General features: G+C 44.1%; 1 protein-coding gene across 3 annotated transcripts in view; it reads left to right on the top strand.

The window, feature by feature from the left end:
* The window catches only part of NUDCD3 (NudC domain containing 3), a 95,512-nt gene that overhangs the window by 55,375 nt on the left and 15,339 nt on the right, over nucleotides 1-24,798 (top strand). For all 3 annotated transcript variants that reach the window (XR_006738294.1, XM_045565204.1, XM_045565205.1), the window contains exons 3-4: nucleotides 5,613-5,745; nucleotides 19,358-19,501. Coding sequence is in view for 2 of the 3 variants with exons in the window: in XM_045565204.1 (XP_045421160.1) it covers nucleotides 5,613-5,745; nucleotides 19,358-19,501 (277 nt within the window). In the remaining variant the exon portion in view is untranslated. The remainder of the gene's footprint in view (nucleotides 1-5,612; nucleotides 5,746-19,357; nucleotides 19,502-24,798) is intronic.

Here is a 24,798-nt window from a genome sequence, read left to right as displayed (position 1 = left end):
AAGAGGCGAGAGTATGATGGGAGAGAGTGAGGCGTGGTCTGCTAGCTGCCTTATAACGACGACACACAGATCACACACGTGCATATACACATTCTCCATGCATACTTGTCCACACCATGCACATGCACACACCACACATACTGCACGCATGCACCACACACACATGCATATACCCCCCACATAACACACATACCATACACATGCACTACACATATGCCACATGTACATACCACCCACACATGTCACATAGACACACTGTCTTAGTTCATTTGGGCTGCTATAACAAAATACCATAGATGGATGGCTTATGAACAGCAGAAATTTATTTAGATCATTAGATATGGAATGTCTGATTTCGAATCAAAAGTGTAGTTTATTATGTCTCAAACAAGAAGCAGTGCAATTAACCAAAGTATGAGCCTAAACTATCGACACAGTTTTGCCATCTTAACGGTAGCTTGTTTATGCCAGTAGCGAAAAAGCCTGGAGAGCAAGTGGTGATGAAATCAAGAAAAGGCAGTTTGCACGCCTTGTTGAGAACTGAGTATTTTTCCTTGCAAGAAGTGGTCCAAAGCCTGAAAGAAGCGGTAGTCAGTTGGTACAAGGTCTGGTGAATACAGTGGATGACAGAGAGTTTCCAAGTCCAGCTGCTGTAGTTTGAGCAGCGTTGTTTGTGCAACATCTAGTCGAGTGTTGTCTTGCAAGAGGACTGGCCTGTCTCTAATAACCAATCTCAGCTGCTTAGTTGTAAGCATCCTTATCATTTTGTCCAACTGGTTGCAATAGACATCCTCTGCAATCGATTGACCAGGTTTCATGAAGATCTAGTGAATAATGCCAGCCACCAAATAGACATCATTAGCTTTTTATAATGATTATTCGCTTTTAGACTATGTTTGGCACTTCATCTTTATTCAACCCTTGTGCTGAATGCTTGTGATTGTCAAAAAGAATCCATTTTTCATCACATGTAACAATATGGTGTAGAAATGATTTGCCTTTATGTCGTGACAGCAAAGAAAGGCAAACTTCCAGATGATTTCTCTTCTGATGCTTGTTTAATTCATGTGGAACTCATCTATCTGGCTTTTTTTCCTTGCCCATTTGTTTCAAACGGTCCAGTATTGTTGGAATAGTAACGTCAAACCTTGGTGCTAATTCACGTGTAGGTTGAGATGGATTCACTTTCACTACAGCTTTCATTATCATCCACCTTTCATCATTATCCACCTTTGTCTCAGGTTGCCCATGTGGCTCGTTTTCAAGATTAAAATCACCAGAACAGAATTTCTGAAACCATCAACGTACTGTGTGTTCATTATCCACATCCCTCCCAAACACTTCGTTGATATTTTGAACTGTCTGCACAGCATTGGTTCCACGATGGAACTCATATTAAAAAATAACAGGAATTTTTTATTTTATCCATGGTTTCACAGAAATTGCTCTAAGCAAAAATTTGAAAGATAATCACAAGCCAAACTGTGCATTTGAAAGAATGAGGGTGTACCTTCACAATAAAAATAAAACAAAAAGTGTCAAAGTGAAATATCAAAGATGTCAACTGCCAAACTTAGTACGTAAGGAAATTGGGCATTTCCTACTTAATAACCTAAGTATTTCTCACAGATCTGGGGGCTGCAAGTCCAAGATCAAGGCACCAGCAGATTTGGTATCTGGTGAGGGCCTACTTTCTGGTTCACAGACTTATGTTTTCTTGCTGTGTCTTCACATGGTGGAAAGGGTGAGGGAGCTCTTTGGAGCCTCCTTTATAAGGGCAGTAATCCCACTAATGAGGGCTCCATCCTCCTGACCCAATCACCTCCCAAAGGCCCTACCTCCTAATACCATCACCTTAGGAGTTTGGACTTCAACGTATGCACGTTGCACATACGTGTTGCAGTACCTCCCCTGAGGGCACAGGTGGCAATAGAGTCAACAGGTGGGTGGTAAGGTATGATGACAGCTCTCACACCTGGGATAACTGAGGGAAATGAGAGTGATGGGGACATTGTCATCAATGTACAGAGGTGGTAACCTTTGTGCTACATCAAGAAGGACAAACAAAAGAACAGAGGGCCTTTTGTTCCTAGTAGCAGCACTTGAACAGGCAGACTGGGTGGGTCAGGATCCCGACCAGGTGTGACCCCCCCACTCCTGCTTGCCTGCATTATGGTGACTCCTGGCAAGGGTGCCTCCAGCTCTTCCTGTGCAGGTGACCCTGGTACCCAACTCATCGCACTCAGCAGCACCCAGGCCTGCAGTCTGCCAGGAAGGGTCTGGCAGTCAGGGCCTGTCCTCAAGGAGACAGAGGGCCCTGCTGCCCACAGCACCTGGCAAGCAGTGGGAGCCTGTTCTGTGATTTTCCTTTAACACGTTTAGAACCTTGTTATCCCAGCTCATCAGGAGTGGGAGCCACAGTGAGACCTACTCCATAATCTGCAACCTGGCTGCTGACTCACTTTCCTACTCCCACCCTTGGTGCTGAAGCATCACTGCTTGCTCCCCCGCCTCCCACTGCCTGCCCAGGCCCACAGCTGCAGGGGTGACCGATGGTGGCACAGTGGGGGCCAGAGACACCTGCACTTGACAGGACGCTTATTTTTACATACTGTCGGCTGGAAATAATCAACTTTATTTAAAGAGAATATGGATTCAGAGTGTTAAAAAAAGCACCCAACAACTTGCTAGGGCTGTTTTAGGAGTGATTCTCCTGCCTCCTTTGGAAGGAAGCTGCAGGTTCTATGCAGGGGGAGCTGGGGCTGGGGCTACTGAGGACACTGGGAGGACAAAGCGAGGCGGGTCCTATGTGGTCAGAGCCCCCTCCACAAGCACACAGCTTTGGTGGCAGGGTGTGGGGGTGAGGGTGGCAGATGTCATCCCGCCTCCCTGCCCCTCCCAGGCTGAGACTGGCAGCCCTTAGCCCTGGAAGAGGCAGAGCATGTGTGGGCGTCACCGGTGGTGTGGGCCGAGAGACTGCTGTGTTGTTGGAAGCAGCATCCCCAAGGTGCCCTCCCTCCCCCGTTGTGCTCTTTCTCCTCTCTTGACAGAACCGTTTCTTCCCCAACTTTTGAAGAGTCTTCATGTTTATTCCCTGATCTCTGTCAAATACTAGGGCCATGTTGGTCTTCATTTTGCGTGTATGGGAATAATTAAAATTACCTGTTTTCATAATTTTTATTATTTTCAATGGTAGTATGTACACAAGGCTGTCAGTGAGAAGGAAGTCTCTTCCCAGTTCTCAGCTGTAGAGGAGCTGCTGCTACCTATTGTTCTTTTGGAGATATTCTCTACAGGTTCAGGTGTATCCATATCAGATATGAGCTTTAAGCTGCTGTTGGTGCTCATGTGGAAGGATCCCTTGGAAACTCGGGGACTGGGTGAGTCTCTCCTGCTGTACCCAGCTCCTCCGCACCCTATTCCAGGGGTCAGGCCCTAGGAGGGCTCCTGGGTGTAGGGACTGTAGGGCACACCACTGTCTCATCAACAGTTTTTAAAGAGAACTGTTTTTCTCTTGGTTATAAAAATGTCTACTTGTTTTAGGGAATTTGGATAATACCTAGATACAAAGAAGAAAGCCAGATTTCTTGTTATTCCACGACCAGAGATAACCACAAAGATTTAATGTGCCTCCTTTCAGTCTTTTTCATATGTGTGTGTAAAGTATGTATATATATTTCTCTTAGAAACTGAAGCCATACCATACTTAAAAGTCATATACCCTTTTTTCAATTTTATAACATATTGAAAGCTTTTTCCATATCACTAAATAGTCTTTGAAAACACTTTATTGGTTATGTCTAGACTAATCTTTCTTTTGCTGCCTGTTTTCAAGGTATTGACCATTCTTTAGTTTCCTTCCCCCTACTGTGGTTTCTTGTGCCATTGAGCTGGGCTTCCTGTGTGGCTTTTGGTTCCCATATTTCACCACTGTGCCCCACAGTGGCCTGCCTGTGTGGGCAGTTTCAGGCTGGCATCCCTTCTAATTAGTCAATGCCTAGTCCTGCCGATATGCTGAGTTTTGAATATCACCTCTGATTGGAATCAGTTTCCTTAGCTACTGTGTTTACTCGGGTTGCTGCAAAAAAGTACCGCAAAATAGGTGGCTTAAACAACAGATGTTGATTCTCTCACACTTCTGAGGTGGGAAGTTCAGGATCAAGGTGTCATCTGGACTGTGTTCCTTCTGAAGGCCCTCAGGGAGATCCTTCCTGGCCTCTTGCAACTTCACGTGGTGGCCGACAGTCCTTGACATTCCTTGGCCTGTAGACACATCACTCCAATCTCTTCACGTGGCCTTCTTCGCGTAGTCTTCCTTGTGCATGTTTGTCTCTGTGTCCAAAGTCCCCTTTTAAGGATACCAGTCATGCTGGATTAGGATCCACCCTAATGACCTCACTGTAACTAGATCACCCCTGTAAAGACCCTATTTCCAAGTAATATCACATTCTGGGGGTTAAGACGCCAACATAACATTTTGGGGAACATAGTTCAGCTCTTAACAGTTACCAGTTATGCAGCATTGAGAAATTGTTCTGTGGTAGAGGCCCAGCCTCACGCATATACAGTGGGCAGGGCATAGCAACTGTAGGTAAATATATTCTGTCTTAGAACTTTGGCCAGAGAAAGTGTGTCCTCTTTACCCCTTCCCCACCCTTGTCTCGTATGTGCATCTACACAGATGTACACATGGTTTTGTCTTTTCCTGTGTGAGTGGAATTACAGTGCACCCGTTGTTTGTGGGCCCGTGGGGCACTCTCCCTGCCAGGTGTCGTCTACTGGTCTCTGAGCAGGCCCAATTGACGGAGCTGTGCCCGCTGTTGGAATGCTCTGTGTTCACAGCTGCTGCCTCCTTCATGACTAGGCTTTTGTCTGTCACTATAATGGACTTGGGAGTCTAAACTTATTTTTATATAGTGTTTATATTATTAACATTGTTAAGTTTTATGGAAAATATTTTTAACATCAGCTTCTTGGCTAGGCCTATTTGCATCTGTGCTATGTTTGTAACAGGCATCTACAATAGGATTTGGTTGATTGGTTTTTTAGGCTGTCTCATTACATGTATTGCTTACATCTTAATAATGATATATATGATGTTAACGTAGCTCCTTTGGCTTTGATTTATTTACTGGGAGAAACTAGAGACCAGGGGTTGAATTAGGATTGAAGTTTAGCAGCTGCAGGATGAAACTGTTTTGGCTTTTTTTTTTTTTTTTAAAGGTGGGCCCTGACCAGCAGTTTATAAGAAAACCAAGCACCCATGAGCCCAAGGATCTTACTCACAAGGTCCCTATTGTGAAGGCAGCAAGACCAGCCTGTGCTTTGATCGTGGTCGCAGATACTTTTCCGAAACTCAGGGATGCCGCACTTGAGTGTCTTCTCTGTAGCTTTTCCCTTGTCCTGTGATTTCCTGGGAGACTATGTAGAAGGGTCAGAAAGGAAATCACCCAAAAAAGAGGGAGTTTGCAGATACAAAAGCAGGTGAGCTTGAGGTGAAACTCAAGTTAGTCACTCCTTCAGGATGTAGGAATGGCATGTGCCGGGCTGTGGTGGGGTCCTCTGCTCGTGTCTGCCTAGTAGGCATCTTAACCTTTCTTATTCTTTCTCAGGATTCAGGAGCAGTTCCAGAAAAACCCTGACAGTTACAATGGTGCTGTCCGTGAGAACTATACCTGGTCACAGGACTACACCGACCTGGAAGTCAGAGTCCCAGTGCCCAAGCACGTGGTGAAGGGGAAGCAGGTAACTGCCTCGGGGGGAGGCGGGGATGACTTCACCCAAGCTGGATGGAGCTGTTGCGGGAAGAATCCAGCATTGTTGAGGGAGGGTTTGGATGGGCTTTAGGGTGTGAGGCATGTTCCTTCTCCTGTCCCAGGAGTGGGCTTCGTGCACCATCCTCACTTCCCTCCTTCTGTCCGCGAGGTCCTCCCAGCTGGTCTGTAGAAGGCTCCCCTTAGGAGACAGTGAGCCCTGTTCTCTGAGCAGCATTTGACACCAAGATGTGCATGTGGCCCACGAGAGAAGCCCACGAATCTGATGTGCTGTCCTCTTTTACTAAACAAAGTCACAGATACTCTTGGGGCCCCCATTAGAGATGGCCAGCCTCTAGGTTTACAAGGGAATACTCAAACATTACCTTGGTGAAGTCTACATTTTTCCTAAAGATTAACTCTGCCTTCAGTCTCCCTAAGAAAAGTCCTATCAACTAAACTGTCAGTGATAGCTAAGGTGTATTTACATAGCATCTGTCATGTGAGTTTCCTGGCTTTGCCAGCCCAGGGTCCAGTAAACTCACCTTAGGCAAAGTGACACAGTGGGCACCATCTCCCTGTGTGTGGTGATGAACTGTATATCACAGAGATGAAAGGCTTATGATGTAATTCCCCAGGACCTTTAATCATGAGAGAAAGAGAACTCTTAGACCCTGCAGTCCCCACAGGGCAGTGAGATAGCTGCACAAGAGAGAGGGAGGGACAGGCTCAGCCTGCCCCAGGGTCCCCACTTGCTTTCCTTGCTATCTGTTCATTTCTTTCTATTCACATAGGACACTTGTGTGCTGATGGTAAGCTTCCCTGTCCCCAGGTCTTCCTTTCTAAGGTTGACTTGGGGTCCTCAGAGAGTGTTCCATCCCTGCCAGGACCAGCACTCTAGTGTCGCTCTCTGTGCCTCCCTAACCACTCAGGGGCAAGATGGCTGGGCCTGTAGTTCATGCTGCCCACAGAGGACAGCTGTGCCACGTCTCACAGGGGCCTCATGGAGAACTCTTTCAGCTTCCTTGGTGCCAGCTGCCACGCTGTGGGCCTCTTCTCCCCTCAAAAACAAACATAAAAGTGCTTCTTTTTCTTCATCCACACTCCCTTCACCCCCCTTTAAGTCAAGTCAGGTCAATTATGAGACCCACTGAAGCCCCAGCCAGTAGTCCTGAGAGGCAAAGAACTCAGGTCACAGGATGAAGGGGGCCTCTAGGTTTGTGTGCTGCAGTGCTCTTCCATGGAGCAGGGACTCACATCAGGGTGTAGCTGTAACATTCACAACTTGAGTTTCAGAAACTTAAGGTTTCTGAAACCTCCATTTAATGAGTGTGAGTGAATGGAAGTTTAATCTTTTAGTGGGAGAGAGATGTTTACTCAGGAAACTTTGATAAGAGTAACATCCTCATAGGTTATAAATAAGTAGGCTTTATTTTAAAAAAACCTCATGTAACAATACAAAATAGCAAATTACATAATTCAACTCCACAATATAAAAAAAATTTGATATATGCCAGAAGTTGTATCCTTATTTCAATCTTCATGCGAACCTGCAACCTGCAGAGTAAGTAATGTCTATTTTATAGATGAGAGATTGAGGCTGAGAAAAGTCACTAAATTATCCAAGTTGACATGAGAAATACACGGTGTTGTGTCCCTCGTCATTATGCCTGGAACAGTGAGCCCTATAGATAGTTTTTGAATGAATGAATGAATAAATGACATGGCAAAGCTGTGGTTTGATTCAGGTGTGTCTGCTTCTAAAGCTCATACTTTTCCCTTTGGGCTACGCTCCTGGCTTCTTAGAAGGAGAGACTGGACTGGAGCATATAACACAGAAGTTGAGTTGCGTGTGTGTTTTCAGGAAGCAACTCATTCTGTACAGTGTGGGCAGCCTGGCTGGCACCGCACACCCTACGTGTAACAGTAAGACCGCCAGCCTCAATCCCAGTCCCTCTGGCCCTTCTGTCCTGTGCCTCCCCACTCTACAGCCACTTCCTCTGCCATCTCTCACTAGCTCTCCGAGTTCCACTCGAAACAGGCAGACATGCCCTGAACCTGCCCTGTGTATAGGAGTATGGGCGGAGTCCGTGGCAGTCCTAAAAGACTGTGACATCTAGTAAGAAACGGCTGGTGTGAGACGAATGCAACTCATTCTGTGGCCCAAAAGACAGGACACACTCCCTGGCTGGTAATGGAACAAAGACCATGGATGTGGATCAGTGAGTTGCAAGTGGCCCTGCTTCAGCAGGAAATAACCATCAGCTCAGTTCTCCCTTCCTCCCCCCTGCCATCCCAATAGCTCTCTTACTAGCACCTGGTGACCCCTAGAATCGTAAGTTTAGCATCCAAGTCAGACCAGATCACTAGGGATTATTCACACAGAATTCCAGCTTTCAATGTCTACTTCTGTTTTTTTTTTTGGAGACAGAGTCTTACTCTCTCACCCAGGCTGGAGTGCAGTGGTGTCATTACAGCTCACTGCAACTGCAAATGCCTGGGCTTAAGCGGTCCTCCTGCTTCAGCCTCCTGAGTAGCTGGGACTACAGGTATGCGCCACCATGCCCAGCTTATTTTTCTATTTTTATTAGAGATGGGGGTCTCGCTCTTGCTCAGGCTGGTATCGAACTCCTGAGCTCAAGTGAGTCTCCCTCCTCAGCCTACCAGAGTGCTAGGATTACAGGCATGAGCCGCTGCTCCCGGCCTACTTCTTGTCTGTTTTTAATAGGTCAGGAGCAGGTGCTAGTTGCCCTGCCCAAATAGTTTACCCAGCATCTTCTTGGGGTTTGAGTAGGATAGGTATTGATTTCCATTTCATTTTTTGGTAGGATTGCTGGATCCTATGTTATATAGTTGTATAAATTATGGAAAGTGTTATCATGCTTCATTAACTTGGCTAAAAAAATTACAGCTTCCTGGTCCTTTATCTGTCTTGTAAACTGCTCCATGAACCTCTGGGGATTTCCCTGAAAGGATTTTTATTAGGCCCAACCTAAAACTACTTATTGTCTCTTTCTTTGACTCAGGAGACCTAAGTTACCTAACAGCTTTTGCTATGTACTTTGCACAGCTACCTGAGACAACTCCCCTCTGGAAATGGTGTCTCAGATGAGCTTGCCAGCTAATCATGGTTGACGCCATGATTCTGCTCTGTGGTGGGCACTGTGTTGTGAGGGTCCTGCCCTATGTCTTGTTTCAAATTCAGAGCTACACCTCTTTCACATGCACTTTGTCATGTAATGTGACCTCGAGAATGATGTGGCTCTTCTTTCATCAAGGATAACCCTGGGTTTGGCTCATTCTGCATTAGACATTTTTGGAGCACCTGGACCGTGCTCTGTCCCAGGAGCTAGGCGTGTGAGGTCACCAAGACTGACAAGATTGCTGGTCCAGAGCTATATCCCAGTGGGCCACAGGCAGTAAGTCAGCAAATAAATAAGCAAGGTAATTCTAGGTGGGGGCAAGCATGGTGCGGAACGTAAAACTGGGTGATTGGTGTATTTGACCAGCACTGACATAATGTTTTCTGTGTGCCTTGGAGCAGTGACTTGTCCCCTCCAGTCCTCCTGACATTGTGCAGGCACTGTATAGCCCCAAGGGCTGCTGAGAGCTGTGTGTGCAGGGTCCCAGCCAACAAGAGCCAGGCCAGGTTCGAGGCTCACTCTGGAGCGGGTGCTTCCTCCCACCTCAGAGAAGGCTTGAAGGTGAAGTTTGGTTATAAGACCAGGACAGAAGCATGGAAGGAAGGGGCTTCTCATGTCAGCCACTGATTAATTTTGTATTGGCTTTTTGTGACACTCACTGACTTAATTTGTCATGGTGACCTGCCTTAGTGTTGTGCTTCATCTCCTACGTGGTTGAAAAATTCTTGGTCTCTCAGTTTCTTAGTGATCTAGGAGTTTTAGTCATGCCTCACTTAAAACTTTGGAATTAAGTTTATTTTGTATTTCTTGGATTTTGCTGGTCTAAGGGTTTTTCCTGAGAGTTGCGCTTTCTGGATTGACTCCTTTCCAGTTGTTCCCTAAGTGTACCTGTCACGGCTGCCTGTCAGCAGTGTTTATTTTTGGTTTTTGTCTGTGGCATCTAGCAGATATCATCATGATGGTAGCCCTGGCTGCACCAACTCAGCAGTTAAAATCAGAATTTATTCTGGTTGTGATTGAGGGGCTTTGTGCAGGCAGCTCTGTGTTTGTGTTGGGGCTGTGGGATAGAGCATTGCAGGAGAGTCAGGCCCTCTGCTCTCCAGCTGAGGCTTGATGCTGGTATTCTCAGAGCTGTGCCTCTCCTGGTCTCTTTCGTTGATCCCTTTTCTGGAGAAATAGATTTCTGTAGAAATAGGTTACACTTGCCTCTCAGGGGTGGTGGGAGACAAATGAGAGTGTGTGCATAATGCTTTATGTTCTTCAGAAGAAAAATAGAAAGTGTTCTCATTTTACATGCAACATTTAAAAAAAATCATCATGCTGGTAAATCTGAAGAAGAACTTCTCAAAATGAAGCTTTTATTTCATGCATTAGTAAAATATGGTTAGGTCTTTCCTTCACCATGATCTCTGCTCCATCCACTCTGCTCTGTTTAGGAAAAGCAGCTGACTTCCCTTCTTTTTCCTCTGTACCCACAGAATAGGTACAAGGAACTTTTGAGTTCATGACATAGATGTTTATGTGATTGCTCATGTCAGACCAGGGTGGTTATAAACCTAGCATTTCAATGATTCAGAGGATTTCAATGTTTCCGAAAGTTGAACTCCAGAGATTTTTAGTTTAACCTCTCATTTTGCAGATGAGAAAACTCTCCTGGTGAAGTGGTGGCAGAGCAGAGACCAGAACCCAGAGGCCCTTCCCTTTCCTACCCTGTTTTATCAACTGTCTTTTGTGTGGAAAATGCCATGGTATTATTGCAAATGAAGTCATAATTGGCTGTCATTGAATAACATGTGAACCTGTTTCCTCCTAAATCTCCTTCCTCTGGTAGATTGTGGGTGGTCCTGCAGGCTGATGCGCGCACTTGCCCTGCTGCTGCAGTCTCTGTCCCCACCGCAGGAATCTTCTGGAATGGCACTTTAGTCCCTAGGTGTGTCTTGTATGGCTCTTACTGATGCCCAGGCTTAGATTTATGGTGATACTTTGCCTCTGAGCTTGATGCAGGTGCTGTAATTTGTGCTGAAAGCTTCATAACATGTGGCATTCCCTTCTTAGAACTCGTTTTGAAAAAAATGTAGGAACACTTTTTATTATAGGAAACTTCCAGAATAGAAAAGGCTAATAGGCTGCATTTATCTACTTTAGTTTTTAATTAACCTAATTTTTGAATGCATTACACATTTACATGTTTGAAAGCATAAACATGTACAATGAGAAAAAATCCCTGTTCTACTTCTGTGTTCTTCTGTTCTATACTGAGCCCCCAGTCCTGACCTAAGTTATCGTGTAACTGGTTTGGGGGATATTTCAGATATTTATGCATATATAATCAAGTACGAACATATATTTCCTCATCCCTACCTTTAGCACAGATGGTGCATCCCACTTACTGAGATGACCTCACTGCCCCTGCCCAGTGTTGGCCTGGCCCTACCAGAGCAGCTCTGGTCTCTTCTGTTTACCTCCATAGGCCCACTGCCTGAGAGGTGCCCAGTAAATTCTCTGTAGACCTTGCTTTCCCTGGTCTTCTGGCTCAAGTGCCCCAAGCCCATCACCCCTCATTCCTGGGGCTACCGTTCTTTACTTTTGCCCCCTTGAAGCAACAGCCTGGTTATTAAACCAGTCCCCTGTTAATGGACATCTAGTCTATTTCCAGTTTTTTGGTGTTAAAAATTGATAAACAATAAAACAGTGATGCCTTTCAGCAAACTTCATTTGCATGTGTGCATTTACATGTAGAATAAATTCTATGAAGTGCAGTTGCTAGATTGAAAGGTATATATATTTCTAATTTCTGTAAGTATTTCCGAATTACCTTCCATAGGGGTTATAGTAACTTACATGCTCATCAGCTATGTACAAGAGTCCTTGGTTTTTCACAAATTTGCTGTCAATAGTATGTTATCAAACTTTTGGGTTTTATAATTTGAATAGGTAAAAAATAGCATCTAGGTATAGTATGAATTTGTATTTCTTAGAGTGAGGTGGAGTGTCTTTCTACATGTGCCTTTCCTTTGAACTGATTATATCTTTTGCCCATTTTCTATTAGTTTGTTGTACTTTTTCTTACTGATTTTTAGGAGCTCTGTATATATTAGAAAGATTAGACCTTTGTAATACATATTGCAGATACGTTGTCCCATTTTGTTGTTGATCTTTTGAGTTGGTTTATGTTTTTTCCTTGCAGAGCCTACTAATATTTATGTAGTCAAATTAATCAGTCCTTTTTAATTTTTTAGTGGCTTCTAGAATTGAATCAGAATTAGAAAGGAATAGATTGCATTTTGGGTAGAGTTTCTTTGATGGTCAGTCATTTGAACTTTTGCTGCCTTATAATCCACTTGATCTTCTTACCCTATTTGAGTAGTTTTGTCTAAATTCTGCTAAGGGTTTCAGGTTTAATTGTTACAGAAATGATTTGTTTTCCTCATAGAAGGCCCTTCTCCATGGCAATTTGGGCCTCTCTCTTTTGTTAAAAACAACAGCCTAATGCTATGAATTTTATCACTTGGAATTGATCTTCCTATTATATTTGATTAGGTAAAGGCACTCCAAAATGCAACTGTTAAAAAAATACAAGTGGAGGCTGGGGGTGTGGTGGCTCATGCCTGTAATCCTAACATTTTGGGAGGCCAAGGTAGAAGGATTGCTTGAGGCTAGGAGTTGGAGACCAGCCTGGGCAACAGCGAGTTTTCTACAAAAAATCGAAAAATTAGCCAAGTCAGGTGCCACATGCCTGTAGTCTCAGCTATTCAGGAGGCTGAAGCAGGAAGTTGGACAAAATTAGATATAACTGAAACAACAAATGGACCCTAGTGTTGGTTTTTAAAAATTGTGATTGAAAGAAATGTTCTAGATTGTACACACCATCTGTTGCAAATTATTGTATGTGGATAAGGTCTGTGTTGGGTATTGGTGGGGAGTTTTAAACCAGTGGGTTTAAAACCAGCTGTGGGTTTTAAACCAGTTCTTGTATTGAATATATAACTTTAATTTTGTTTAGTAAATGTGGATGTGTTTTTTGGATATATCTACACAAAGTATACTTACGTGTGTATCTTTATCTTATTTATTATTCGGTTAAGGGACACATTGCTCAGCTTGCTGGGTAGCACTCCTAGTCTTAGAGGGCCCTTGGTGGTAGGGTTTTCATCAGAACCTTGGGGTGACAACCTTTAGCCTGTGAAGGCATCTCCCCAAACATAAATGTGCCACAAGATCATTTCTAAGGTGGTCTCAACCTCTATTCAGACTGTCTCGCATGTCCTTCACCAGCATCTCATGCCCTGCAGGATGAGCCTGGAGAGAAGGAGGCGTCTCTGTATTCCCCACTGTGCACCCATTTGCACCCCAGTCTTTCCCTTACCACCCATATGTGGACATACGTTTTCCGTTCTCTTGGGCATATACCTAGGGGTGGATTTGCTGGATCATATGGTATCTCTATAATTAACTTTTTGAGGACCTTCCAGACTGTTTTCTAAAGAGCCTGTGCCATTTTATATTTTACATTTCCACCAGAAATGTATGAGGGTCCACATTTCTCCATATCCTCACCAACACTTGTTATTGTCTATTTTGTTTTTTGGTGTTTTTTTTTTTTTTTAATTGTACCTATTCTACTGGATATGAAGTAGTATTTCATTGTGGTTTTGATTTGCATTTCCCTCATGACTAATAATGTTGAGCATCTTTTCGTGTACTTACTGTCCACTTGTATATCTTCTTTGGAGAAGTACCTGTTCAATCTTCTCTTCATGTTTTAATTGGGTTGTTTGTCTATTTATTGTTGAGTTTTAAGAGTTCTTTACACATTCTAGATACTACACCTTTCAGATACATGATTTGCAGATACTTTCTCCTATGGGTTGTCTTTTCACTTTCTTGATAGTGTCCTTTGAAGCACAAGTTTTAAATTTGATAAAGTCTAATTTATCCATTTTTTTTTTTCCTTTGGTTGCTGGTGCTTTTGGTGTCGTATCTAAGAAACCACTGTCTAACCCAAGATGACAAAGATTTACTCTTATATTTTCTTCTCAGAGTTTTAACTTTAGTTCTTACATTTAGGTCTTTGATACATTTTGAGTTGAAAATTTTATTACATGATATGAGGTAGTGGTAGTGGTTTGACTTCATTCTGAGGTAGTAGGCCAATTTCATTCTTTTTGTCATGGTACAATTGGTTGTATAGACTATTCTCCCCTTATCGAATTGTCTTGGTACTCTTGTCTAAAGTCAATTGACCATAAATATATGGATTTGTTACTGGACTTTTAATTCTATGCCATTAATCTATACATGTGTGTATTTTTTGCCACTGTTTTGATTACTGTAGCTTTGTAGTAAGTTTTGAGAATTTTGTTCCTTATTTTTGTTCTGCTGTTCCTTTATTACTGCTTTCTTTTGTGTTAAATAGGTATTTTGTAGTATAATGTTTTAATTCCCTTGATGTTTTTAAACTATATTTTTGGAGGCTTTTTAAAAAACATTTAGTGTCTGCCCTGGGGATTACAATTAACATTGTATTTTATAACAATTTACTTCAGATTAATGCCAACTTAATTTTATGTCTAAAAAATTGCTTCTGTATAGCTCATGTTGCCTACTCTTTTGAGCTGTTATTTTTGTGCTTCATGCAATTGTTTTTTAAGTTAGATAAAAGAGAAAAAGAAGAACTTTTTTTTTTCTCTTCCTCAGACTGGGTAATTTCAACTGACCTATCTTCAAGTTTGCTCATTCTTTCTTCTAAATGCTGAAATCTGCTTTTGAGCCCCTGTAGTGAATTTTTCTTTTTTTTTTTCCAATTACTTTTGAACTCCAGAATTTGTATTAGGTTCTTTTTTTATTTTTAATTCCATCTCTTTATTGATAGTCTCTATTTGTGAGACTTAATTCGCGTACTTTCCTTTAGTTCTTTTTTCATGGTTTTCTTTAGCACTTTGAACATATTCAAAATATTAATAGCTGTTTTATAGACTGTTTTCTACTAAAAGCCCATACGTGGGCTTCCTAAAAGACAGAGTTTATTGTTTTCTTTCCCATGTGTATGGACCATGCTTTTTTCTTTGCAAGTCTCATAATTTTTTTTGTTGGAAACTGAGTATTTTAAATAACAATGCAACAACTCTGGAAATCAGATGCTCCTTTCTCTCCATGGTTGGTTGTTGTTGGTGCTTGTTGTAATTGTTCTTATTTGTTTGTTTAATGATTTTTCTCAACTTATTCTGTAAAGTCTGTCTTCTTTCTTTTGTGTGTGGCCAATAAAATCTCTACTTGGTGAACTTAGTGGTTAGATAATTATTGGATAGAGAATTTCTTAAACCCTTGGTACCATAAATATGTCAGTCTTTGTGGAGCGGCTCCATGTACATATTGGGGCACACCTTCAGCATTTAGCCTAGCAGTTGAAAACTCTGCCTTAGCCTTCACTTCCTGCTCATGTAGAGTCAAGATCAGCCAAAGATGAGAGCTCAAGGCTTTCTCAGGTTTTTCCTGAGCGTGCACTGAGCCCTATATATTCATACATCCTTCTAGATTCCCAGGAATATGTCAGAGCTTTTCAAAGCCCCCACAGACATTTTATTCCCCACATTTTCCTTTGATTTGCCTCAATTGTGAGCCACCACTGCAAGCAGCTACAAAGTTAAAACACTTGCCTATAATTGTTTTCAACAAACACTACCCTGGGAAAAGGCTTTTCTGAGTCCAGTCAAAAATAGTCTTGTAAGTGGGGAACCATTGGACAGGTCAAATAATGACAGTTCTTTGGGACTGAAGCTTTGAAAGAGATCTGGCTCTGTTTTGCGCCTCCTGATGGCTGCTAGTCTACACCAAGAATGTGAGCTGCCAAGGGTCTGGAGAGTGGGGGTGGGTGTAGGACAAGTGATAACGTCACAGAGCTCAGTGTTCTTACTGAGGTGGTTGTTTTGATTGAATTAGTGCTCCCTGGTTTCCTGTAAACCTTTGGTTGATTTCCTGCAAACCTTTAGTTAGTTTCCAAAGTTCGTAAGAAGTTGATATTCACAATTTTTGCTAATTTTTTGGTTGCTTTTGTGGAGCTCTTTTGGAGGCCTTTACTCTACCATTTTCACTGACATAAGTTTGGATCAGGAATTTCTTATATAGTTTATATTTTCCTGACGGTTCTTGCTGCCCTTTTATCTTGTCAAAAATAGTATACTTTCATCATAACCTCAGAATCACCCAGTTTCTCATTGATACTATATGTATTGTCTAGAAATCCCTTTCTTGAGCTTTCTTCCTAAACTTCAGTCTGGACTAATTATCTCCAGTTCTGTGTACCTACCATCCTGGAACTTTCTTCCTGCAATTCTAGATTAAATGCACTGATTTTTGGATCCAAGTTGGATATTCCTCTTTTTCAGTTTTCATCCTCATTTTGTTTTTCTCAAAATGATTTGTGGTAAATGCAGACTGTATATTGTAAAATGTATTTATTTTAGCCTTTCACTTATTTCACAGTTGGATGTGTATAGAATTCTAGCTTAAAAATAATTCTCCCCTTAGAAGATTGAAGGCTTTTCTCTTGGCTTCTTACATCCAGTGTTATTGATTTTTGAAATCTCTTCCATTCAGGTTCTTTGTGAGTAAACTTTTTCTCCTCCTCTTTGGCACTTTTAGGACCTTTTTGTTTAAACATTCAGTGTTATGAAATTTCATGAGTTTGTATAAGTCATCTTTCATTCATTCTGTTCAGCTGTTAGTGGGTCTTTTCAATCTGAAGGCATATTGTTCTTTAGCTCTAGAAAATTCTCTTATATTACTGTCTTAATTTCTGGAATGCCAATTTGATTGCCTGAATTGATTCCTGTCTCTACCTTGATTTAACTTCATCTTCCAGCATTTCTATTGAAATTTTTATTTTAGCTACTATATTTTAAATTCTTATGTTTTTTCTTTCTGATATAATTGTTCTATTTTCATATTTTATTCTGGTTCTGTAGATACAGTATTTTCTCAGATCTCTGTGAAGATACAAAGTGGAAATATTTTAGATTTTTTTTTATTGTTTTTTTTCTTTTCTTTTTTTGTAAAGTAAGGAGCATTGAAGAATATCTTTTTTCCTAAATAGCTCTGTGATCTTTGTTTTTGTTTTTTTTTTACCTTTGTTTTCATGTGGCTGTTTTTTCTGATAAGATGTGATCCTCAGTTTCCTAGTAGTTTTTTTTTTTTTATTAAAAAACCTTTTTTCCCATTCTCTTGAGTGAGGGACAGTATTGATGGTTTCTCCATGGTGTGTCTGAGGTCGGCTTCTCTCACCACCACTGAGAGCTGAGTGGATCAACCAGTCAGATTTGTTTTACAGGGTATGGGGCCTTGGCTGTCTTAGTGCTTGAGTGAGCAGGACTTCACCTGGGGTGTGGGCATTCCTACCAGGTGGTTCCTCAGGCTCCTGGTCACTGTCTTTGGAGCAGGGCTCTCTGTTGCTCTGTAGCAAACAGTAGGATTGCTGTCCCTTCTGATAGGTCTTCCAGGGGGCATAGCTGTTCCCATATATGCCACTGTCCTCACTCCTGCCCTCTATACCTGCTGACTCCCTGCCAGAGCCCATGTAGCTATGACTTCCAGATGTCCCCTGCCCTGTAGGATCTGCCCCCCACTCCTCTCCTCATACTGTCGTCAGCAGATTTGTTGACATCCCATCTGCTCTTGACCTCCCACTTCACATCTTTTGCTGTCTGGGGTTTTTCTCTTTGTGTCTGTCATTTATGCAGGCCACAGGAGGTCAGAGAGAGGACTGCCTGTTCCCAGTGTGATGTCTTCAACTGGCTCCCCAGAAGTATCCCTTGTCTGGTTTTCTCCCTTGATGAATTGGTTCATTCCCCTGGGTAGGCAATGTGAGAAGCTTGCCCAAATTTGGAAATTATCGTGTTATGTAGAGCTGGCTGGGAGAATTATATCTGTTAAGTGAGCTTGTTTTTGGGAGGCCAGGACTGAGGGGCCTTGGCCATCTGTGTCAGGTTTCCATATCATGCAAGTTCATGGTTATACGTGGCCCAACATGTCTGGATCCTTTCAGGAGTGAGTGGGGCCACTGTCACATTTGCTCATGTTCCTCTTGCTGTTAGAAGGTAGGGACCAAAGCTCATTTGTGCCCATCGCTGGACAGGACCAGCCAAGAAAACAGTCTTTTCCACAGTAAATTCTCCCACCAAAAGTCAGTATAAGTGGAACTACAGTCTCATGGGAGGATGCCTCCTTGGAGTCTGCATGTGAACCTGGCGGTGCAGCCCATGGCCATTGGAACGTCCTGGCTGTGTTCACCTGGTAGGTAGCCTTCTGCCACCTTGGACTGCTCACTGCACAGCCTAGAAATCCTCTTTCACTTAGGTTGAACGGCCTAATGGTGGTGGCTGCCACCCATCGTGTCTCCCATTTCCTTTTTAAATTTATGAATATTTAAGCTACAGTTAGGTTACAGTGTTGAATTTCATTGGCAAATACTAAGCGCTATTTCAAAAAATCTGTAGGTTTGAGAGTTTTTTCTTCAGGGGTTTTTCTTCAATTATTTTATAAGCATTTAATGAGCCATCTACTGAGTGACATGGGAGAGTAGCTTCCAAATTGGTTTGATTCCACATACCTATTAGAAAAAAGTTTTAAGTACTGGCCTCCAGTGTCTATTTAGTATATTATAAAAAGATTTTTACTTTACAAAACACTTATGTAAACAAGAGTTTTGTTTTCTTTCCTCTCCTAATTACTGACCTTACAAACCTCCTGGGATGCAATCTTATTGGCTGGGATAGATGGTATGAAGGAAAGGGAACCGTGCTCCCAGCAGGGAGAGGTATCCCCAGGGCAGTGAGGAGGGTACATGGGCAGTCTCTGCCAGGACTAGCTCAGAGGGAGGGGTGCGAACTGAGGCTTGGAGAGGCTGGGTTTCATAAAGAACCAAGACAAAATGCAAAACCAAAGGAACTGGTCTGGGTCTTTGTGACCAAGCTGTAGTCACACAGCAGTGCGATGGCTCATGGAAGGAAGAGGCAGTGGTTGTCCCTTGCACAGCGGTCCTGGGGTGGGTACGTCAGATACGTGGCTGCTCAGCTTTCTTGGTTGCTTCCAGATAGCCACAAGGGGAGGTGAGGGGGAAGCACCCACCACCTGTCTCCCTGTCTTTTCTGCTTGCCCTCTGCTGTGAGAATTGATCTCCCCTAACTGAAGAACGGGGAAGAGATTTGGGTAGAAAACTAACAGCTTCCACCACAGTACCTTACATTACCAAGGTTTTCTGGTGCATTTACCTAAAGGAGTTGACCATTTGTGGCCTTCTCTGAGTGTAAATTAGGCCAGTACGGTTTTCTTCACTGAGGTGCCTGGTGGTCCCAATGACACTGTTGTGGTGTGTGGCCAGGTACCTTGGAAACCATCATCCCTCCCGCTGTACTGCATGCCAGTGGTCAGCCTCACAGTGGAGATGATTTTCTTCTGTGTTCTCAGGTCTCGGTGGCCCTTAGCAGTGGCTCCATCCGTGTGGCCATGCTGGAGGAAAATGGGGAGCGCGTCCTCATGGAAGGGAAGCTCACCCACAAGATCAACACTGAGAGTTCTCTCTGGAGCCTCGAGCCGGGGAAGTGCGTTTTGGTAAGTGTGGACACCTGTGTACAGAGCTCCCAGGTGGACTTTGAACCTGCTGTGATCCCCCTTTTGACCAATGAGTCTCTTTATACTTGAGCAGTGTTGTTAATTTTAGCAGTTGGGGCAGAAGGACTTTCCTAAGCATTTTGCACACTGCTTACAGTGCACTTCCCCAGACCCTTGAGCTCTGGCCCCTTGAGATCCTGGTCATTTCCGAGAGCTTCTCTCTCTTTACATTTAAGACAAAAACAAGTAAATTGAAAAGGCAGGTTGGTTTTCACAGATGCCAGTCTGGAGAGTGCAGAGTTAATAAATTCAGACAAACAGACTTCATTTGACCAGCAGCTCTCCTCACCCAGCTGCTGGCAAGGCATAGGTAAGAGTTCATGACAGTGAGATTAAGGAATGAAGCCAAATGAATAGCTCACGTGTGGCCAGTTAACAGACTCTCACCAATTGGGCTGCACCCGTGGGCAGATCTGTTGGTGGCGTGTCCCCTCTTCCCTGTGAGAGCTGCTGCTTTCTTTTCTCTTCTTTTCCTGTCCTTCCTTTCTTTCCTTTTTTTTTTTTTTTTTTTTTTTTTTAAAAGACTGGGTCTCATTATGTTGCCCAGGCTGGTCTTGAACTCCTGGGCTCAAGCAATCCTCTTGCTTTAGCCTGTCAAGTAGCTGGGATTATAGGTGTGTGGCCACTGCACCCAGCTTTATCCTGTGAGAGCTTTGAACCCTGTCAGTGGTGACTGTGCTGGTGCCCAAGTGGAGGCCTCCTACAGAAAAATCAAGGTGCAACAGATTTTGGACTAACTTGTTTCCTCTTTCTTCCTACTGAGGGGCTTAACCAGGGCATGGTAAAAGAAATAAAGATGAAAAGAAAAATAATAAGTCTTTGGACAAAAAACTTCAGAATTGTATACAGACATATTCTTCATTTGTGCAGTAAATATGTATGCAATAAAGAAACAAATTATCTGTTTCAGTTTCTTCAGTTTTAGGACATGCTTGGTTGGGGGTAGGCTTCTCTCTGGGCTGCCCTGGCCAGTACTGACAAGCAGGGGACAGACCGCCTCTTCAGACCCACAGTAGCTCTGTCCTGGCTGCCCTCATGCTTGGAAGGACATGTGGGCCAGGGACTGAATGAAGAATATTTTGTCTGTGCCGTGGGAACCTGGACCAGTCTTAACCCTGGTCTCACTATCAAGTCTAGAAGGTGGAGCTCACTCTGGGCTGCACGGTGGTGGAGCTGCCCTTGGCACAGACAGCATGCTTCTTGGTGCTGCCATGGCCCTGACCACTCCCTCTCCTAGTGAGTGTTTCATCATAAACAGGGTCTTCTGAGGCCCCACATGTGGTGTGTGGAGTTTCCAGCAATGGGGCTGGGTTTGGCCTGTCCCTGGTTCTGACTTGCCTGGCCACCCAGGGCCCACCTCTGCTGATGGCCAGTGGCAGATGGCAACAGTTCTTGTTCTAAATCTTGCTCTGTTGTGCTTCCCCTGCTGGGTGGCATTCAGCAACCAGAGGCTAGACAAGTGCTCTTCTCCTGCCTGTGAATGCTGTGATGATATCCCCATCACCTGGCAGCTCAGTCCCTTGTCCCTTCACTCCCAACATATGAATCTTATAGCCTTTTCCCAAGCTGTGGGCTCCTGTGAGCACCACCAGTTCCTTTCCTTTGTATCATATTTAACATTCACAGGTGTCCTCATGGCCTCTGCCTCACTTGAGTTTCACATGGCTCTGCAGGTAGGAGGGCATGAGCAGTGGCTGCCTCGCCCCCTGCAGGGACAGCCCTGGCTACTCTAGCTGCCCAGACTGCATTGGCAGTCCTGTGATCCTGGGGCTGCTGACTCCATGGACTGAGAGGTCAGTGACAGTGCTGCCTTAAAATAGTGGCCTTGACTCTTCTGCCTTCCATTGTTTGAACTCTGTGCACAGTGTGGAGTGAGTCTCAATTCTCTCATGCGGGCTCCCTCTGAGTTGGGAGCTCTTGGTGAGCCTTCTCCACATGGTCTGGTTGTACTTTATACATGCTTTGACACAGAAGCCAGTCTTAGTCACTGGTCTCTGAGCCCATAGCCACTGTATTCGGAATCTGTTGTGATTATAATCGATGTACCAATGATTTCTTTTACATTATATTATTTCTGTAGGTATGTAATTATTACTATATAGCTCTCCTCTTAAGGATTTTTGTTGATAGAGGTGACCCTGACTACTTCATGGATATTCCAAAGCCATGTTACTTTTTTTGTGTGTTTGTGGTTTTTCAGAGGCATGTATGTTTCAGTGTGGGTTCCCCATGTCAGGTAAATGTGAGGTGCAGCCACAAGGTAGGTTGGGGGCACTGTGCCTAGAGAGGATGACTGGATGTCCCACTCTTATACCAGGGCCCCCTGAGCTACAGTGTGACCTCCCAAGCCTGTGCCCACATGTGTGTGTATTCTGCTTCAGCCTAGGCTTCACTTGTGCCCTGGCAGCCTTAGGTTTGTAGTTTGCTTTGGCCAAGCACCTGCTACTCAGAGAGTATATAGAAATAAAGCAGAACCAGCTGCAGACCAAGGGGTGCCTGTCATCGCCCATGAACATGGCTTTGGTACGTTCTCCACTAAATCTGGCGGGAGTAGGGTAGAAAATCCGTCTAGAATTGAGATACTACATAAGTAGTAGTGCCTGTATTCTCAATAGATGGCTTTGCATTCCTAATGCAGCTTCACCTGTGAGAAATAAAGTCCTTGAAAAAAGAGGAGTTTTGGGCCGGGCGCGGTGGCTCACGCCTGTAATCCTAGCACTCTGGGAGGCCGAGACGGGTGGATCGCTGGAGGTCAGGAGTTCGAGACCAGCCTGAGCAAGAGTGAGACACCGTCTCTACCAAAAATAGAAAGAAATGATTTGGACAGCTAAAAATCTATATAGAAAAAATTAGCCGGGCGTGGTGGCACATGCCTGTAGTCCCAGCTACTAGGGAGGCTGAGACAGTAGGATCGCTTAAGCCCAGGAGTTTGAGGTTGCTGTGAGCTAGGCTGACACCACGGCACTCACTCTAGCCCAGGCAACAAAGCGAGACTCTGTCTCAAAAAAAAAAAAGAGGAGTTTTGTAGAGCATTGGAGTTTTCTTCCCATGCGAGAATCTGCCTGACTCCACCCCCTTCCTAACCATGTAGCCTCTAGAGCAGTAAATTCAGAATATATCATAGAAACATTACTATTTATGGGAACTAAGGGGTTTGTTGTGTTCTTGATTTAATTATTTATTTACCTGTGACCCTTCGGGGCCGTATTTTTTCTCTGATCACATATCTGAAATAATAATTATAAATCCATAAGCAAATTGCTACAAAGATCCTGTTTGTCTTCCATTTGCCACATAGCATCTGCTATGTGGAACCTGGTGCACTGTGTCCCTTGAAGCTGTAGACACAGAGGAGCTGCATATGAATCAAGGGGCCTGGCTTTAGGTGACATCCCCCTGCCAACCAGCTACCTCGCTTTGGTCTTCACTTTAGCCTTGCTGGACTTCCATTTCTCATCCTTCAGACAAGGCTGAGCACCCTAGTCTGGTTGATCTCCAGATGTTTGTTGGTTTCTTACCATTAAGTGCCCAACCCTGTGCAGGTACTGGGAGTGGTTAAGGAAAGTAAGTTGAGGGCTCTGGTCTAAAGGGCCCCAGAAGATATCCTGTGAATGTAGCCTTATTTGGAAAAAGGGTCGTTGCAGATATGATTAAGGATCTCAAGATGAAAGCATCCTGGATTATCCAGGTGGGCCCTAAGTCTGGTGACAACCATCCTTATAAGAAACAGAAGAGGTCACAGATAGACACAAAAGAGAGAAGGCCGTGTGAAGATGGGGTAGAGAAGGAATGATGCAGCCAAAAGCCCAGGAACACCTGGAACCACCAGAAGCTGGAAATGGCAGGAAGGATCCTCCCCTAGTCTCTCCACAGGAGTGTGCCCCTGCTGACACCTTGATTTCCAGGTTCTGGTATGCAGAAGATGGAAGAGAATGCATCTGTCTTGCTTTAAGTCCCCAGTCTATGGTAAAGTCTATGTTAGGGCAGCCCCAGAACACTAGTGCAGGCAGGGCCCCCATCACATCACAGCTGTGCAGCCCGGCCTCATGAGACAAGAGGGATGGAGAGAGATGGTATCTGGAGCTCTGCTGCCACCCCCCACCCCCATGTCTGTCCCCAGACTCCTGGTTAGAGCTTCTGACCTTCTGACCTCCCAGTAGGCCAGTGCAGACATGCCCCTCACTTCCCAGCTGCCTTCCACGCAACCTCCTCTCTGTGTTGTGGATCCCACATCAGCCAGTCAGGGCAGGCAGGGGTGGCAGCTAAAACCGTATGACAGATCTTGCCTCCCTCCCTCCCTCCCACGCTTCAGAATGTTAAATGAGATTTCTTGACTGAGGCAAGCTCCTTTCTTGGTTACCGAGATGTAAAATCAGCCGTGGCAACAGCACCAGCTCCTTTTCCCGATGGCTCGTTCCGTCCCAGAAGCCAGGCAGTTGATTTGCGCATTGTCCTCGTTTCTTCCTGCAGTCAGGGGAGCTGACAGGCTGCCCTCTGCACTGCTGTGGGCAGCTGCAGGCAGGCAGGGCCACCCTCTGTTGCAGGGGCTCGTGGACATGGCTGTGTTTGAGATGATTATCATAGCTGTATGTGAGTTGAACGCCATTCCACATACACCTTCATATACTGACAATGCACACGCAAGTCATTGGAAATCAGTGAAATAGCTCTAAAGTATTCTTTGAGAAGTAGAACTTTGAAGCTCAGGCTTTAAAACTCACTGTAATGTATTTGTTTATGATTTTTGATCCCTGTGAGTGTTTTTGTACAAGCTGTATTCACCCCTCCCCCTTGATTTAGGTTATTATTTCTCAAAAGTGGAATTCCAGGGCAGTTATAGTCCATGAGCTGTTTGCCGTGTCGTTCTCCCTGGAGGATGAATTGTTTCTGGGGTGTTGCCAATGACATGTGTAACTGTTTCCCCATGTCCCACCAACAGTGGAGTTTTAATTTTCATTTTTCTTTGCTAGTTTATCTAGATAGCACCAATTGTTCCTCTTGGAACAATTGTGAGGATGAAGTGAGGATGAGTGGTTTATTGTCTACTTTTCCTCATTGGTGAGCCACCATCCAGAGTCTTGGCAACCTTTCCTGGCCCCATGAGGCTGTCCTTATGGATTACTTAACATATTTCTTGGCCGGGCGCGGTGGCTCATGCCTGTAATCCTAGCTCTGGGAGGCCGAGGCGGGTGGATCGCTCGAGGTCAGGAGTTCGAGACCAGCCTGAGCAAGAGTGA

The sequence above is a fragment of the Lemur catta genome, chromosome 11 (genome assembly GCF_020740605.2).
Source record: "Lemur catta isolate mLemCat1 chromosome 11, mLemCat1.pri, whole genome shotgun sequence".
Lineage (NCBI taxonomy): Eukaryota > Metazoa > Chordata > Mammalia > Primates > Lemuridae > Lemur > Lemur catta.
This window is presented reverse-complemented; position numbering and strand designations above follow the sequence as displayed.